The sequence below is a fragment of the Dromaius novaehollandiae genome, chromosome 11 (assembly GCF_036370855.1).
Source record: "Dromaius novaehollandiae isolate bDroNov1 chromosome 11, bDroNov1.hap1, whole genome shotgun sequence".
In the NCBI taxonomy this organism is placed as follows: Eukaryota; Metazoa; Chordata; class Aves; order Casuariiformes; family Dromaiidae; genus Dromaius; species Dromaius novaehollandiae.
The window spans coordinates 9,515,553-9,533,029 of record NC_088108.1 but is presented as its reverse complement, the minus strand read 5'-3'; the positions used below and the strand labels follow the sequence as shown (position 1 = coordinate 9,533,029).

General features: G+C 39.3%; 1 protein-coding gene across 3 annotated transcripts in view; it reads right to left on the bottom strand.

Moving 5' to 3' along the window:
• The window catches only part of LAMP2 (lysosomal associated membrane protein 2), a 19,008-nt gene extending 1,531 nt beyond the window's left edge, over positions 1–17,477 (bottom strand). Inside the window, exons 1-9 of one of the 3 annotated variants that reach the window (XM_064518187.1) lie at positions 17,283–17,476; positions 11,665–11,783; positions 10,937–11,150; positions 10,117–10,278; positions 9,187–9,404; positions 8,481–8,600; positions 8,145–8,223; positions 7,152–7,319; positions 422–2,549 (exon numbers count right to left, since the gene is read on the bottom strand). In XM_064518187.1, coding sequence (XP_064374257.1) covers positions 2,407–2,549; positions 7,152–7,319; positions 8,145–8,223; positions 8,481–8,600; positions 9,187–9,404; positions 10,117–10,278; positions 10,937–11,150; positions 11,665–11,783; positions 17,283–17,364 — 1,305 coding nt within the window. In that variant the 5' untranslated portion in view covers positions 17,365–17,476 and the 3' untranslated portion in view covers positions 422–2,406. Of the gene's footprint in view, positions 1–421; positions 2,550–3,392; positions 5,837–7,151; positions 7,320–8,144; positions 8,224–8,480; positions 8,601–9,186; positions 9,405–10,116; positions 10,279–10,936; positions 11,151–11,664; positions 11,784–17,282 lie in introns of those variants that run through there. The other 2 variants (XM_064518189.1, XM_064518188.1) reach the window with 2 other exon arrangements.

Here is a 17,477-nt window from a genome sequence, read left to right as displayed (position 1 = left end):
TCAGTATAGAGCAAAGAACTGATACAGAGATTGACTTCTTCAAACATATGCACTACACATGTAATCTGTTCTAGTAAAACACTTCTTCATTTGTACATGAACCTTCACCTTCCTCTAATGTGCAGTCCACCCACAGATATATTAGACATGTCAAGCCAAAACAGCAGTCAGAGCACATTAGCTGAGCACATCTCACAGAAATGGTAAACTGGTTAAAAAGCAACATAAAAGACAGAGTGGTATACTACCGCTTTACCCAAGTGATTTCCCAAACCCTCAAATCACCAATGTTTCCTTAGGTTTTAGAAGTGAAATGACAGATAGCAAATCACATAACTGAAAGTACAAACTTATTGAAAACTACAGAAGACAGCCAAGATATATATGCTGAAAGCACTGAACTGAAAACACTGTAAGACTCTTTTGGGTGGGTAACTTACTTTATTTAATCCAAATACAAGAAAAGGGTTATCAGTTTCAGTTGAGAATTATGCACATCTTATTGAAATCAACAGAGCATATAAAAAAGAGAAGAGACAGCTATAATGCTACAGTGGTTTTCAATATACAGTTTGGAAAATATGCCATTAACGTCTTTCTGATACAAATACTCATGCAAGAATTAACATAAGCCTTTCCAGGACAAACAACACTGGCAGCCAATTTCAAAAATCAATGATACACCTTAAGCATACATGGAGCAAAGCCTAACATTCTTCCCCTATCTGTAAAGGGAGAGGAGCTCCATTCAGGTGATGCCAAGACAAAGTGTTTCTTAAGACGTGCTTCAGCTCTAGTAAGGGTGCTTGACTTTTATGTGCTTTCAAAAAAACCACAGCTTAGAATTTTTTTTTGCTTGATTTCTTATCAGAACACGATAACTATCACGCACACATTCAATGCTATGTTAAAATTATCAGCTATTGCTTTACGTGCATACTTACACCATTTGAGCCTCTAACTGAACTGGCTGTAGTTACGGAGAATTTACTGTCTGATTTAGCTCAGATACAGTCTGGTAAACACTTACCACTAACCTTTTCATTAAAGGCTATATAAGGCCCCCAGTCAGCTAAGAGGAAGGAAAACAAGAATACACAGAAGTTCAACACCTGAAAATACAGAACTCAGGCAGTCTGAAGACACCTACTGTCAAACTGAGCAACACTTGAGAGGAAGAGGAAAGGAAGCACGTACCTTACACAGTGAGCTATTTCAAAATATTCTTACTAGAATCTGACCAGTATTCATGCTTCTTGAAAGATGCAGCTTTGCTTGAACTGGATTTTACTTTTTAGTCAGCTTTGATCACTAAAGATCAACATATACCAATTCATTAATACATGGTGGATGAGTCATTTACATTTAACATGAATTATTTTGCTAAGGATGAAAGGCAAGCAGCAACAAAAATTCCCTTTTTGTCTTCTTTAAAGGGAGAAGATTGCTGCAGTATGTATTACAGTATGGCACTGTCACAAGGACTTTCCAGATTAAAAAGGGTAAAGTTTAGTACCATGCACATTCCATCCTTTCCCTCTCTCAAGTTTGCCCCTCTGTTGTTGGCACACCTCTATCTATGTATCACTACTGAGCAGTGGTTAGAAACTTCAGAGGCATGTCTTCAGATGGGGAACTCCATAAATGCATGTCATGACAAACAGAATTCCTGTTCAGGCCAGCAGCAGTATGGGCCAAACTTTTTAGACATATTTGATTGAATGATTATCAGTTCCAAATAACCAGAAAATTTGGCTCCAAGACTTTTAGCCCCAATACAAAAGTCATCTTCCCTTTTAACTCCAATCATAAGATGCAACCAGTAACCAAAATATGATGCTTTTATTGGTATCTGCTCTACAAGAGAGAACATTCTGGTAAATTAAAAAAGTTAAATGCATTCATTAACTGAAAAAAATTTCTCTCAAAGACTACTAGCACAGTATCTTTAAGCTAAAAAGACCAGCAGTCTGGATATCTTAGAGCATAGCTTTAATATTTAGCAAACTGTATATAAGGCACAGTCAATAATCAAAACAAACTGCAGTGTATGATTGATTATATACATTTATATTCAACACCCACAAACATATTCAATATTGGTTAAGTGCTATTCCCACAGACTGGAACAAAACTATGTTTATTCACATAATGCCACTATGCATTCTCAAGATTCTAAAATTCAAAGTGTAGTATTTTGGAAGAATTGAAAATTTATCAACGGATTATGAACCGGAACATGTTCAATGTAAATTGTTAGGTTCAAATATAAACCACAACATTAAAGTCTGCATCATTTCTTAACCAGGCGCTAGTTTTAAGAAAAAGAGTTTGCCTGACTTAGCATGCAAGTTGCTGATCTGTGTTTCGAGTTCGTTTTTCTTAATAAAGTAAAACTTTCCCATTTTAAAACTGCTCATATCCAGCATTACGGTGTTTCTTGTGACCAAAAAAGTAAGCCATTAGCACTAGGACAACTAATCCTCCCAAAGCTGCTCCTACTGCTATAGGTACAATGAAGTTGTCCACCTCTGGGCTGCAGTCTTCAGCTAAATGGAAAAAGGGTAAGTTTGAAAAAGAAATCCATTTAAAGAGAAATATTTAATACTACAGTCTCCCTCTAATTATTTAGAAGAGTTACGCCTTTCCCCAACAGGTCACTAGACAGTCATTCATAAAATCTTGTCCTCCTCCCCCTCCCCAAAATACAATAGTAACGTTCCACCTTCCCAAGCATCATAACTTACAGACTCATCATTCTATGATAGGTTTTGTTGAGTAGGGATTAGCATATTAATGTAGATTTATCATTATTGTATTAGATTGCACTTGGTCCTCCTGTCATGAGTCCTACAGACCATACAGGACACATGACAGACCAACAAGAGGTATGGCAAAGGGGAGACCAGGGTCTCTTTTGCAACAGAAACAAGCCTTGTGATAGAACTGTTAACAGATGAGCTGGCAGCGCAGAGAGGATCTACACAGCTTCTACCTTAGTGGATGAAACTACTAACCAGTTCTCAACAGGCTCCCTAAAGTTTTCCCACTCTTGCTAAAGAGGGACTGACTTCACTTTCCAGGAGCACTGCAGGAAGATAAACTGAACTATTCACAGCTGTAATCCAGGTTAAGATGGCTAGTAAAATCAGAGTCATAAAAACATCTTGTATGCATGGAGCTACAACTGACTAAAACTTTATAAGCAACTTTCTATCGGTGAATTAAATGTATAGTATCTCAATCAGTTCTCAAGCCGTCTTCTGCTAGTGGATTCTAGCCAAGCGCATTTCAGAACGTGCTGCAAAACAAAGCATTAAGACCCAGGCAAGAAAGGACTCCTCAAGGAGCACCTTCACAAGTTAAGTAACAGAATCTCAGATATAGGCTGATTAAAGTTGACCTTACTCATTTAGTTTATTTTCTAAAAATAAAAAGAATAAAACAGACAATACAAGATATGTTTTCGAAACAGTTAAAAAATGTGAACAAGTTTCCTTAAGAAATAGAACAATCTTTATTGTTTAGAGCACACGTTGAGCAGGTTGACAATTCCCTACAGAACAACACATACAGGGAAACTAGTGGTTTTATAACAATAGACAGTCATGTCAAACTTAAGATGTTTTTTGAACCAGTTATCTGCACATCAGTATAGCAGTACCTTCATTTCTGAACAAATATAAATGAAGATTAAATTATGAGTTTTTACAGAGATACATTTAGTTGTGTTGAGTTTCAGGAGAGTTTGCACCAGTCTTGTATTTTGTCACTTGGAAATTGTGCACAGTTCAAAAATTCATACGGTCAGAGCAATACAGCTGTGGTAATTACCCCTTTTCTATAACAGAAATGCACAGGTAACTGGTGCCTTTAAACATCAGTCACTAAAATGCTAAAAAATGAAATTATATGAACTTCTGCATTTAAGGATATTTTAATATGAAAGTCTTTAGAACCATTTTCCCCCCCTAATTAAAATGGAAAGTGTTTAAGCCTATTCCAGGATTAAACTTATAGTAGTTCCCCAGTTTCATTAAAATTAATTTCAGTAACCAATGCAAAATTCAAGCTGTAGACTACATGCTATAGTAAGCATTATCCACCCATTCTTGCTTCCTTAGCCAGTGTCAAGATTGAACTGCTTTTACAGAAAAACCCTTATTACTGAAAGAACAGAAGTGTATCTTATGATTTGTATACAAACATGCCACAGACATCTCTACATTCCTAGAAAACACTAATAAAACATCAAACCAGCATTGATGCAGGCTAAACTCATTCTAAATGGGGGAATGAAGTTATCTTCATTAAATAACTAGCTTATGCAGCTCATGTTATGACATATGCCAAAGAGTCACACTTATCTTTTAGAAAAGACCTTTCCTCCCCCCCATGCAATAAGAACTATATATTACAGCATAAGAAGGCCAGAGAAGAGTTATGCAGCAAGGGTTAGTCTCTATAGAGCTGCAGTTTAAGAACAGTCCAGTTGCACTGCATTTTAAGCTAATTATCCTTTCCACACAGCAAGGAAAAATAGGTGTGTCTGTCTCAGACTTGCTTGGCTTTTGCACTCTTAATAGCAGCATTAATAAATGCCAAACAGCAAACATATCAAACACAAAGTACACTGAACATTCAGAATGCCAATGGTGGACAGTTATAATGCAAATTTTGATTAGCAGAGAACCATTCAAATGGAGATTTAAAGACAGCTCAAGTTGCAGCAACTTATACTGGCTCATTAAATGAAAGCATCTTTAAATAATGGTCATTCAAAGCAACAAGACAGACCATTTCTGTGCAAAGTATGATATAAAGTTAAGTGCACTTTAAAGTTCTGGAATATTTAAAAAGATCATTCCCTTTAAACTGATGCCAGCAAAAAGCCTGCTTTAATTTAGCAGAACTCTGCTTCAATTTTGTATTTTAGGGGATTGCCAAGCTATAATAAGTGAGGAAGAATTCAGCACCTAACAGTATATTTGAAAACATTTGGGAACTGTGCTGAAGTCTTCCAATTTATCCGTTGTTTGGCAAGTATAGATTACCCATTTTGTTTGTACAGCCAGGGTACGGAACGGTTCCTGAAACCACCAAGGCAGGAGTAAACTACTCAAGCTTCATCAAATCTAAGTAGGTTACTGCTACCACTTCATAAGATCATTTAATCACCAGCCTGAAGTTTAGTTCTACAAAAAACAGAGTTGTTATTGGGCATCGCACAATCCTTGTTAAATACTACATGAGTCACAGTGACTAATGCTGTCAACTTAACCCACAATTATGACAACAACTAAGGAATGCAAAGGAGAGAAGCAAGTACAAATTCTATGGAATTTTAGGAGTTGGCCAAAGCATATCAGTTTAGAATGTGTTCGTTTCAAATTACAATTTGTAAAAAGCAGAAGTAAATCCTAAACATTTGAGTGCTTTTGCAAAATAAAATCATTAGCCTAATAATTTATCCAATAGTGATATCTGACATCTTCAAAACAGCTATGAAACCCATGTCTTCTTCTTGGGGAAGGAAAACTAAAAACACAATTCTGCTTCATCTGACAAAAATATCCTTTGTTTCCCAACTCCAATTAGCTGTGGCTAGTATTTACTCTTATATATATATATTTTTTACTTCAAAACTTGCACTTGCTTCATTTAGAGTGAAATCAGAACAGTGATCACATTCAGATTCACAAAGTTTGATATCCAGCATAACTTTTTCTTCTGCCAATTATGTAAGCAATCACTATAATGACAATCAAGCCAGCAAGTGCAGCACCAACTACAATTGGTATTAGAATGGTGTCATCATCCAGCGAACACTCCTGGGCTGTAGATGAGAAAAAGGTTGCAACAAGGAATAAATAAAGACAGAATGCTTGCCAAGCATGGTATTAAAAAAAAAAAAAAAACAAAAAAAACCACACACACACCACCACCACCATTTTCCTTAATATGAAGATGGTCAAAATCAACTATTATCACATCTGTATAGTAAGGGGAAAAAAGAACTGCAGAGGTTTCATGGGTATTTCTGGCATATATAAAGCATTATAGTCAATCGGAACATTTGATGACCTATAGTAAGCTAAAGGTGCTATCCTGGTATACGAGCTTTCATTGCGCACAAGATCGGTAGAGGAAAAGGGGGAAGGCATTCTGCTACTTTTAGGACAGAACCAGGTTCATCTATTTCATGCTTAAGGGAAGTCTGGTGCTTTTACTGATTAAGAATAAAGTGACATGGATCTGGTGTCAAGAAGCTAACTGCAACAGAGGCAAGTTAGAGACAGATGAAATCACTATAACTGGAAAGGGGAAGAAGCAGCTAGCTGCAACTTGAACTACACAGTAAAATACTTCTTTAGGAAGTATTATAATTAATATTGTTTATTGTGCTTACATAAGGAGAGTTAGTTTCTTTCGCTCTCTCAAGAGGTTCCAAAATCTGCACCCAGTCTATTTATCTACAAATTAGTCTAATCCAAGACCATGCTGACAGTATTACTGTGAAGCATGAAAACCACGTTACCCTAATGGCTAACAATGAAGTAATTTAAGCCAGTCCAGTTTTCCTCAGACAAGATGAGGATGGCACAGCAAATAAATGCTTTAGGATTTGTCTTTGATCCCGGACATTCAAGATTGTTTCTGGAAGTAGCTCTGTCAGCTCATTTTTCCCAGCATTCCTATTCCTTAGACTGACAGGTCAAAAGAAAAGAAATGCCAAGTGGTGCTATCAAAGTGCATTTCTGCTGAAGTTTTCTCACACTTTCTTACATACTCAAGCTACAAGAAGGTATGCGTCAGGAAGAACGTCAGAACTTCTGACCCATTCTGCCAAGCAATGCTTAAGTCCCTCTTCAGTGTCTCTAGCTCCTTCCCATTCTATGAAGGGGAACCTACATACTTGGCAGACATTTTTTAAATGGGAACAAATCTGACAGTTCTCCTTGAACTTGAATGTCAGTCTCAGAAGTTCACTAAATTCCATGTAAAAACAAACACCGGAACAATGCTAAGGAAAAAAAAAAAAAAAAAAAAAAGAAAAAGAGAAAAGCTCTGTTCCAGCTCTGTTAGGCGCTTTTTTAGTAAGTAAGAATTCTTTAGCAGAACATACTACAGCTTGATAGGTTTATTCTTACCTGTAGAGAACTTATTTTCCTTCACGAGGAATGGCTGAATCCTTAGATTAAAAGTATGTATTTGAAGACCTTCATTAATCTCAAGAGTTTGCTCTTTTCGGCACATATAGGAACTACCAAGGGAAGCATCCCACTTGCTGAAATTGTTGTTATCTGCACTTAAAATGACTAAACAAAGGGAAAAAATTAACACAGAAATCTGCAGGCCCACTTCAAATGTAAGAGACATGCTAATATACTCATAATGCTAAAGAGCTGAATCTACAGAGGCCACTTTTCAACACTGGCTACTCTGAAATACAACGCAGTCTGAAATATGACCAATCTGCTTAGCTGTAAGAGGCCAAGCACTAAAGTTTTTGTAATGCTTATCACTAATCTAACCTCCACAGGGACATGACACTAGCCTTCCTTGTACCTCCACTCATCCCAACATTGCAGAGGTGCGAGCATTTTAGTTTTAGTGCCCTTTTAATTGCAGCAGCTATGATAAACACAGCTAAAAAAAGAAAAAAGAACACACGCATGGAAAAAAGAATGTTTCAGCTATTAGAAGGAACATTCTTTTCCCAGTTAGGATTAAGTGGGAGCAATGGGAAGATACAGCAGTATCTTCAGGCAAAGGAAACAGTTGGTTTAGGAAAACAAAAAACGTCAGAGTTGGCACAACTATATTCCATACCCAAAAAGCTTATGCTACTGAAAATTATAACAAAAAAGCCCTCTTAACTTACGTATCTTAATCATTATGTGAGCACAAGAAACCCTGTTGGCAGGAAGCTTCAGAAAGAGAGAACAATACTACACTGCTGTTTAAATTAACTCTTGTAGCCATTTCTGTTACTTCTGTCTATACTGGCCTGAAGTAGGAAGTCAAAGTAGGCAGTCAAAGTAGGCATAAACAGCATTAAAAAAAAAAAAGTCAGAAGCGTTTGCTAATATACACACAGAATAAAAGGCCATACGTGGTTTAAGACAGATATTATTTCTTACCAGAACCATTTATATGGTTGAGCAGTGTAACATTCACCTCCTTCAGATAAAATCTTCGTACATTTGCACTTGCGTTTTTCTGTTTAAGAAGCAAGAACCACTGTCAGTGTGCAGTTCTGCATTTTACAATTTAACCTTGAGAACACATGCTTTCCAGAGGCAAGCACATTTACCACAGTTATGTTTCTCAAAACTTTATTCCAAGGGCAGTCAATTAGCCAGTTTTACTTCTTATATGTGAACAATCAGCAAGCTATGGAAGGGTTTTACCATGAATGTTCATCATACAATGCCATTAAAGTGGAAACTTTTTTTAAACTGAAAGAAGTTACTTACAACAACAAATGTGAAATCAATGAATCTGCTATTTCCATCATTCAATCTCAGAGTAGCTGCTGTGTTACCACAGGTACCATCAGCACTAGTTGTCTTCGGATTGATGTTGATCAGAAGAGGCTGAAATACAGAAATACCATAACAAAGCAGTTCAGTTGTCATTAGGAATCTAGTATGTCAGTCAGTAGCAGTCAGGCTAGAAGAGCTTGTCATGAACAAGGTGATGGTAGGAAGACTGAGTCTGGCTACTGTCTAACCAAAGCTACTTATGTTTAAAAGCTGCTAATACAGAGGCAAACAAATTGCCCAGCAAAATCTCACCACCACTTGTTTAAAAAGTAATAATAATCACAATCACAGATCAGGGCTTTTAATTTACGCACCTAATAAAACAGCTTAGCTTTGGCTCCCTCTGCGGGAAAAAGACAGTACCTGCAGGGCTCAACAGCCTTAAAAGCAAAGAAAGTTCCAGGCTTTTGATCATGTTAGAGGTATTTCCAGTAATTAGTTACACTGAATCCACATAAAGTCTTGAAGCAAGATACTATGCCACATAACTGTTCTGATGTCAGAGACGTGACATGCACAATACTAAGAAGCACTTCAGGACAGTCAGCAGTGCAGGAGGCAAACATCTTGCACTCACTTTTTTATATGAAAAAAACTACAGTAACCTTCCTATTCTTCTAAAACATGAGAGAAGTACCTTGTCTTGGGACACATTCAGCTGCAGCCCAACAGTAGCCAGAAGACAGGTTTTATTTCCACTTTTAAGAGAATAGTTTCCTGTGTCCGGATTCTCCACAGGTTTGGGAACAGTGGTTGGAGCAGGTGATAAAGTGGTGGTCGATGCAGTAGTTATGTTGGCATCAGTAGGCAGAACAGTAGGTGCAGAAGTAGGTGTATCAGCATCACATCTAGACTCTGAACAGAAGAAATTTCAACCACCATTTCACTGCTGAGATTTTACTAAGAAGAGTCTTATGATTGAGAAGTTCTGTTTAATACAGAAATTCTACACTGCCATGGCCTTTAATTTATGTAGCACATATGATACTAATTATTTCTGATGCACTGAAGTGAAGTATATGGACAAAGACAGCTTGAAGTGGTTATAGAAGTGTGATGTACATTTGCTGTAGACTAAGTAAACAGTCCTATTAAAGCTATATGTAGCAGGATGACGTGTTAGTCTCCTGGTTAGCAGGAGCTTGAGCCAAAAGCTAAGGCAGCACGTTCTGGACTAGTTAAAGGTAGCAGCAGAGAGTCCACCTCTGCAGACAGAAAGCAATCAGTTAAAAACCTTGAAGCTCAAATGCTCTACTCAGCAATAGTAATCTTGATGGGCTGGTTTTTAATACTCCAATTACTAGAATACTCACTGTACTAGACTACTGCCTTGACTTGGGAAACAGTCTAAATTACTACACACTAAACTTGTTGATTAACCCCCCCCTTTTATTTATTTATTTATTTTTTTTTTGGAACAAGGCAAAGCCTACCAGAGGATATTGATATCAGTCTTACTCATCGTAGTTAGCAAGTCTTAAGAGTTCGTAGATTTTCTGTTATGAGACTTTGCTTCTTGCACTAAGGTACAATACAAAACAGATTATTCACAGCTTGAAATACTCACCTTTTTCCCCAATTGTGCCATTCTGAACAAAAGCCTGCAGAGTGAGGTTCCAGAAGAACTGTGTTACATTTTCTGCTTCAATAGAGTCAGTATTATGACACACAAAGACATTATTCAGTTGAACTGGATGCATAGTATCCTTTACAACAATGGTAATTGGTCCTACAAATAAGCACAAACATTTAATTGGCATTAAAATGCCTCACGACCTACAAGAATATTTATAAGGTAGTGGTATGTTTTCTATAATTCCATAAAACAAAGAATTAGAATAATTTAATTCATGGGAATTAAGTTTAACAACCCTTACCCCTCTTTACTGTTTTATCTATATATCTTGTCCTGAAGTGCTAAGTAATGCAAAGAAGTTGAAGCCTCAAGAACCAGACAAGTTCTTAGACAAGAGAAACATTTTACTTAATTTTTTTCTTTAATAAAAATAAAACAACACTATTATTAGTAGGAAATCTATTAATACACAGAAAGCCTAAAACTTTGTTTTGCTAAAAGCTGTGGAAGGTAAGGTAGTGCGCACTAAAACGACTTTTCAAGGTACCCATTGTCTACTAACGGCACCTCACTGACCTCCTCCTTTCATTGCACTTAAAGGCAATATTAGAGTCAGAGAAGCTAACTAGTCTGTATTCTCATCCAGTAGGCAACTACAATGAGCAACAGTTGTGCAATATATGGCACAGAAACCATTAGATGCTCTATTAATGCTTTAGACATTAAAAAAATTCATGTACAGTAGGGTACATGAGATATGACACTTGTAGCAGAGACCATTTTGTAAGTGTGATCCTGCACTGAATATTACCTTTTCTTTTAGCATCAGGAAACACAGCAGTATCATTGGTATTGTAGGTAAACGTGATAAAGTCTGCCTGGTACGTTTCATTAGTTTTTGTAAAGTTAACACTCCAAGAGTGACCTTCTCCAAACTGTACTGCCAGAAGTGCAGCTTGTGTGTCGTTACCGCAGATGCTTCCATCGTGTGTCACATTGGACGACAAACTCAAGGTTGCATTTTTCTAGAAGAAAAGGTCAGTTTTAGATATTTTCAGACAGCCATTCTTCCCATGGCAGCATTATAAGCCTGCTAGAGTTAGATGGAACCCTGCACAAGATTAGCTCCCTATTTTAGATTACTCTACAAAATTATGAAAAAGGCTACCTGACACCTGACTCTGAAAGCAGCTATACCAGATTCAAGTACAAAACTACAAAGCTAACTTGGTTGCAAACCTTAACTGTGCTGAGCTGTAATTAACACTTACTGTTTGGGTTAAGAACACTACTACACCAATAAACAAAGCTCACTAAATTTGACAAGTATGCCACCTAAATAAGTGCAATGAGAATTTCTTATGCTTTAAAATGCACATTTAAGAATACTCTTAACAACTGATATAGTGTTTAAAAAAAAAAAAAAAAAAAAAAAAAAAACCAAAAAAACCCACACCAATAAACTGGGTACCAGAGCATACTCAAAGTTTCACCCAAGACTGAACCAATTCTGAACAGAGGTTAGTTCCAAACACTTACATAATCACTACTGTTTGTTTCATATTTTATCAAGAAGCTCATCATCCATTGTGCATATAAGCATGTAGCATTAGAGGCATCCTTCACATCTACTTCCACAGCATAGGACTGGAAAAAACCTGTAAGATATGATTATTAGCTGTTAAGACATTGATTTTTACTTCATTTTGTTGAACTGTTTCTGAGGATAGTTCATTACCAAGTAGTAGACAGAGTAAGTTATTTCAGGATTGGATTCCATTTGCCAGACTGAAAGAATTGCTAGATTTCTAACAATTATTAAAACTGGGAAGCACACAATGAAGCATTATCAAGACTTGAGAAAACTTCTGAAAAGGATGTTTTGCAGTCTACTTACCTGACGCAAGACTACCAACTTAAATGAACACTAGCTTTCCAGTGTCTGAAACTGTGTAAACAGAACTGTATGAACACTGCAATATTTAAACAGAGTAGTGCTTGTAGAACAAGAGCTCCCATATTATCTTATCTGTTTCATCAAGCAGCATGACTCAAAATGACTTCTGAAGGACAAGATCTGTGAGCCTTCATTGTGTTTCCACAGCTTCCGGCCTGAAGGACATGTATGCTAAATTTGCTTTAAGTTTTTAGAGAACTTCTTACAGGCGTTGGATTTTTAACCCAGTCTGACTCTCAAAGGAGGCATTTTCCCATAGTAAGCTTTCATTTACTTGTCCAAAATTTTCAGTTTGCCACATTTCCCTAGAACAGATAAATCCTGATCAACATAAGATTGAGATTTATCAGGCTGTCTTCCTTAAACATACTGTCACCACGATCACGCAGTTCTCTCCCACAGACCATCTAAGTTCCTCCATCTCCAACACATGCAAGTCAAGGTACTTTACATTTTGCTTCATGTTTTGCCTCAGCACTAATGATTTTCTCCCTGCCAAATACAGGTTTTCTCCTCTACCAGTAGTAAAGACAGTTCAGCATGCAAGACAGCTGGCTGTAACAATCTACAGCTACAACTCGTCATTGTTCATGCTCTTTTGAATTAAAAGGTCTGTCAAAATAGAGAAGCTTTAACTGTCATACCCCCCCCCCCAAGGGGCATCCAAGGTAGAGCTTGAGAAACTTGACAGCATTAACTTTGAAGCATGGGAAACAGTGTTTGATACCACACTAGTGATTTATCAGTGTTATCACCCTAATGAAACTATTACATTGAAAGAATTTTTAGGACCAAGGACAAGGCAGTAAGTTAAAGTTCTAGTTTGGTTTATCTTGAGCTTGAAGCAACAAGCATCAAGAAGTTTTAGTTTCAGTGGTGGCAGTGAATACATCATTCCAACTAACCAAGCACAATACTAGTTAATGTCACATCAGCGTCATGTTGAGAAACACAGGCCATATTCTTATCTCCTTGGAGTAGGCCCCTGTTACATAAATTGAGGCCTGCCCTTGATTATCTATGTTTTGTTACAAGACAACTCACAGACTATTTCAAAAGAACTCACTAAATGAGATAACAAATAATCTGGAAGGGCTGTAAAAAATGTTATGGCTAATAGTCATACTTTACAGGTTTTTCAGCCTCCTAACAAGGACTCCTGCATCAGAAACAGAAGCAACCTATTTGTCCTATCCTTGCTCATTCATAGAGAAAGAGAAAACAGATGTCAGGCTCTATTCTGTCATCAAGCTTGTTTCCCTTAGCTCCCACTGACTGCCTATTTTGCTAAAGTCTTGCCTTCTTATTTACTGATCAGTCAGTCGATAATAACTCAGTGCACAGAGGCTGCTGGTCTCAAACCTAAGGCAACAGCCAGGTGCCTCCCTTAAATATTAGCAGGGGATACATTGGAACTTCAGATTACTGCTTACAGCAATGCAGTCTGTAATAGCTCATCTGCCTCCCCTATCAGGGAAAGCTATTTTGACATCATCATGATTGTTTAGCATTATAGCTTCAGCACGAGGGGAGTTTAGAGATGCTAGCTGAAAGTATTAGCATTACTCCCTTCCAGTAGGGAAGCACAAAATGTTGTTGCTTGAACTTGAAGCAAGATCTTAGAGCATATATGAAACTAAAGCAATGGGGACAGTTTAAACACGGCAGAATTACAGCTCTCACAGCAGACAAACTATGTCAGGACAAAGCATCATTCTGACAGCAAAACTGAAGCAGATACTTTGCACACACATGACTTCTGTATGTATCTATTTTAATCTATCATTTCTTCAGACTATCAATTCAAATAAAAACAATTTGAAAGAACTGGAATCATCTAGTCTCTCAAGATGTCTTCTAAATCCCTAGAGGTTCCTACTTATATATCCTACCAAACAGCACTGAGATTTGAGGAGATGCTGAAAGAAGCTTTTCAAAAAGCAGCTAATTTCTGTCCCCTGTGCATGGCTGCCAAAGATGGTGATAGGTAACAGTATACTGGATGTATGTGAAACCTGCCAGGTGCAAAGCACAAGGAGGAGATAGCAAGTCAGAGAAATAGAGCTTCTGTCTGCCCAGACTTTTGAAGTCTGTGACTCATGGGAAGGAATGGCTGCAGGGAGATACCAGAAAAAAAAAAAATATATCAGTTTGGTCCTTACTCCTGAAAATACTTGAGGCTATTGTGCATTTCAACATACATTCCCTCCTGCAATAGTCTGCCTGACTGTTCTAGCCAATCCATTAAAACCTGCAGATCTTTCTACGGAACTAGAGAAGGTTTCTCCACTTGGCACTTTCCCAGGTGCTCACTCCTAACTCTCTGGAGAACCTCATACTTTAACTAGAGAAGTGACTAAAGAAAAGGAGAAAATAATCCAATAAAGCAAAAGATTGTTCTGAAGGTTATTTCTACCTTCCATAAAGCATGCTGCTTTTCAAGGTTTTGTATCATTTACTCACCTCCATCACCTAATCACTGAATAAAATTCTGACTCTGGGTAGAGTGAAACCCTGCTCACTTCATCCCTTCAGACTGACAGTGAACAAGTAGAAAATACAGTGATAAGAATTACTAAACACTGTAGGACCCATGAGATTTTGAACAGTAGGAAAAGAGAATACAGCAGCATACATAAAGAATAGTTATGTAGCTGAAGTTCCCATTTACATTAATTTCTATGCAGCAGAAGATTCTGTTAGACTTCCAAGGTGGCTGCAATGCCTAGTAAGGCAATACCTACAAAGGGAATTCCCTCAGCTAGAGTTAAGAGACACAAGTAGTACATCTACCTCCAAAGCAAGGCAGTAGACACTATGGATTGCTTGTACATTCACAAACAACCAGTTTGGTATGCCTTTTCAGGAGAATTTTTGTTTGTGTAGCGATCTGTGGTGCACTAGAAGATACTGGCTTTGCAATTTACTACTGCAAAGCACGCAAACTTGCTGCCAAGAAGTGGCTTAGAGATTAAATAAGAACTCCCCATTTTTTAGTTAAAGCATTATTTATTACTGAACCTGTGTACCAGCTCTGTGTTACCATCCATTCTCATTTCAGAAGGAACTCGGCCAGGCCTTAAGTTTCTGGAAACCCCTGCAACCTAGCCAGGATAGCCATGGTACTTCAATATATACACATCATATCACGTGGCATGTTAAAAGACTATTGACTAAGCTGTAAAGTACAATATACTTAGAAGTAATTATTTTACCACAATTTGAAAAGCAGTATAAAACTAGCAGGAGATTGAGACTAACATTTTACTAACTTGCTTTGTAATACTGCAATTTATTTGCTTCTAAATGCTGTTTTACATATTAGGAAAGTCTCTTCCACCTTCATAAAAAAATTAAGAGATGAAAAGAGACATAATTGAGCTGTGAAACTCTATTTTTTGCTATGGGTTGTAAATGAGAGCAAAAGGAAGAAAGCTTATTTACTATGAGTAACTGAAAACATCCTAAGAATGAGTTGGTCCCTACTCAAAAGAACAAAGTTAATTAGTACTTACACTGTTTTCCTTATAGAGAAAATAGCTTGCAAATAACTTCTCCAAAAGGGATATTTCAGCACAGGTGCTGGTAGATGCAGCAGTAAAGACTGAATAAACGCTACAGTAAGCAAGTGCGTACAGTACACTTGACCAACACAACACACACAGGTGCACCTTATACACCCTGACCTACTTACAGTGAATAACTGTAATTTTCTTTTCCACCAGTAGAACCTTATTCCAGATGCCAAAAGAAGATGCATCTTCCCTATAAGAAGCCTGGCCTACCTTTTAAGTAATTGGTTAGATGTCCTCAGAAGCCCCACACACAAGAGAGACAAAATGACACACACAAAGTGACATGGCTGGCAGGAAGTGCTAGCACAACAGAGGACAACATTCAGTTAAGTGCTAAATTTATAATATATAATCTGCATGAGAGGCATTCTCTTCATGAAACCTAAAGATCAGACAACTTTGCTCACATAACAATACTGCAGACAGTAAAACATAAGGCTGGGAATTACATTTATCAGAAGTAGATTAGCCTGGCTTTTTGCAACATCTACTCAGCGTATCTCTTTATAGGAGCAGTGTCTTTGGATATAAAGCTACACAAGGGGTGTGTGTGTGTGTGTGTGTGCGCACATGTGTTAAAACAAAACATCCACTTTCTCACCCTTACTATACCAAAGGCATCTACAAACTACTACGCAATAGGAAAGCTATAGTAAAATACTGCTACATAATGCAATGGCAAAAAGTGGCAAAAGCTAGCATTTAAAGTAGAAGGCTTCATAACTGAGTAAATAGAGCATTAACAAAAACCACAAAGCTAACTGAAGGTCAGACAACATCACTCTCAAAGCTATGATCTGAAAGAACAACATTACTCTGCAAAGTGCTCTTCATGCTTGGAGAATGCTTTGTAACGGAAATGCCCCTCTACTCACCCTAAACCTCACTTAAATACAGAAACGCATATAACTCATCTCTTTAGAGATGACAAGGTATTACCAGCACTTGCTTGACTATTTCATTTTTTTTTTTAAAGGAAGAAAAAAAGTTATTTGAACATCCTCCATAGCGTGAGATTGTGACTGCTGATCTCCACAGCTCCACATGTGCCCTGGCTGCCGATAAGCACCAGCTGAGGAAGCCCACGAACGCAGCAGGTCACCACCCGACACCGCTGACCCGGCGGGCTACCGCCGGCGCTGCTGCCCAGCGGCGGGAGCGGCGCGGCCCACGCGGCGCCTGCCCAAACGCAGCGAGCCGCCCGCCCCGCGGAGGGCCCAGGCCAGGCACCCCCCCCAGTCCCGCAGCTCGGGACCAGCCTCGCCGCCGGGTGCCCGTCCACGGAGCTACGCGAGCCGCGGGGCCGTGGCCGGGCTGCGGAGAAGCGCCAGCCCGACCCCCGCCGCGGTGACAGCCCGGCCGGGGCGGCCGCCCAGAGCGGGGCCCGACGGGCCCAGGCGCCCCCGCGCGCGCGGCCTTTGCCCGAGGCCGTGCCACGTGACAGGCGTGGGGGGGGGGGGCACGCGCCAGCCCCCGCGGGGACAACAACTGCCCCCCGCCCGCGCGCGCGGCGCAACGGCCCTGGCGCGCGGGCCCGCCGCCCCTTCGGCCGCGCCCGCCCGCCCGCAGGCCCCCGCGCCCGCGCGCCCGCCCGCCCGCCCGCAGGCCTCGGCGCGCCCCCTCACCGGCGGTGCCGAGCAGCAGGAGGAGGCAGGCGGAGCAGCGCGGCAGGCGGAGCGGCCCCCGCGGGGACCAGCGCGGCTCCATGCTCCCGGCGGCAGGCGGAGAGGCTCCGTGCGACGGCGAGGGGAGAGCAGGGGGAAGCGGGCGGGCGCAGCAAAAGCGTCGCCGTCGGTCATGTGAGGGGAGGGGCGGTGCCG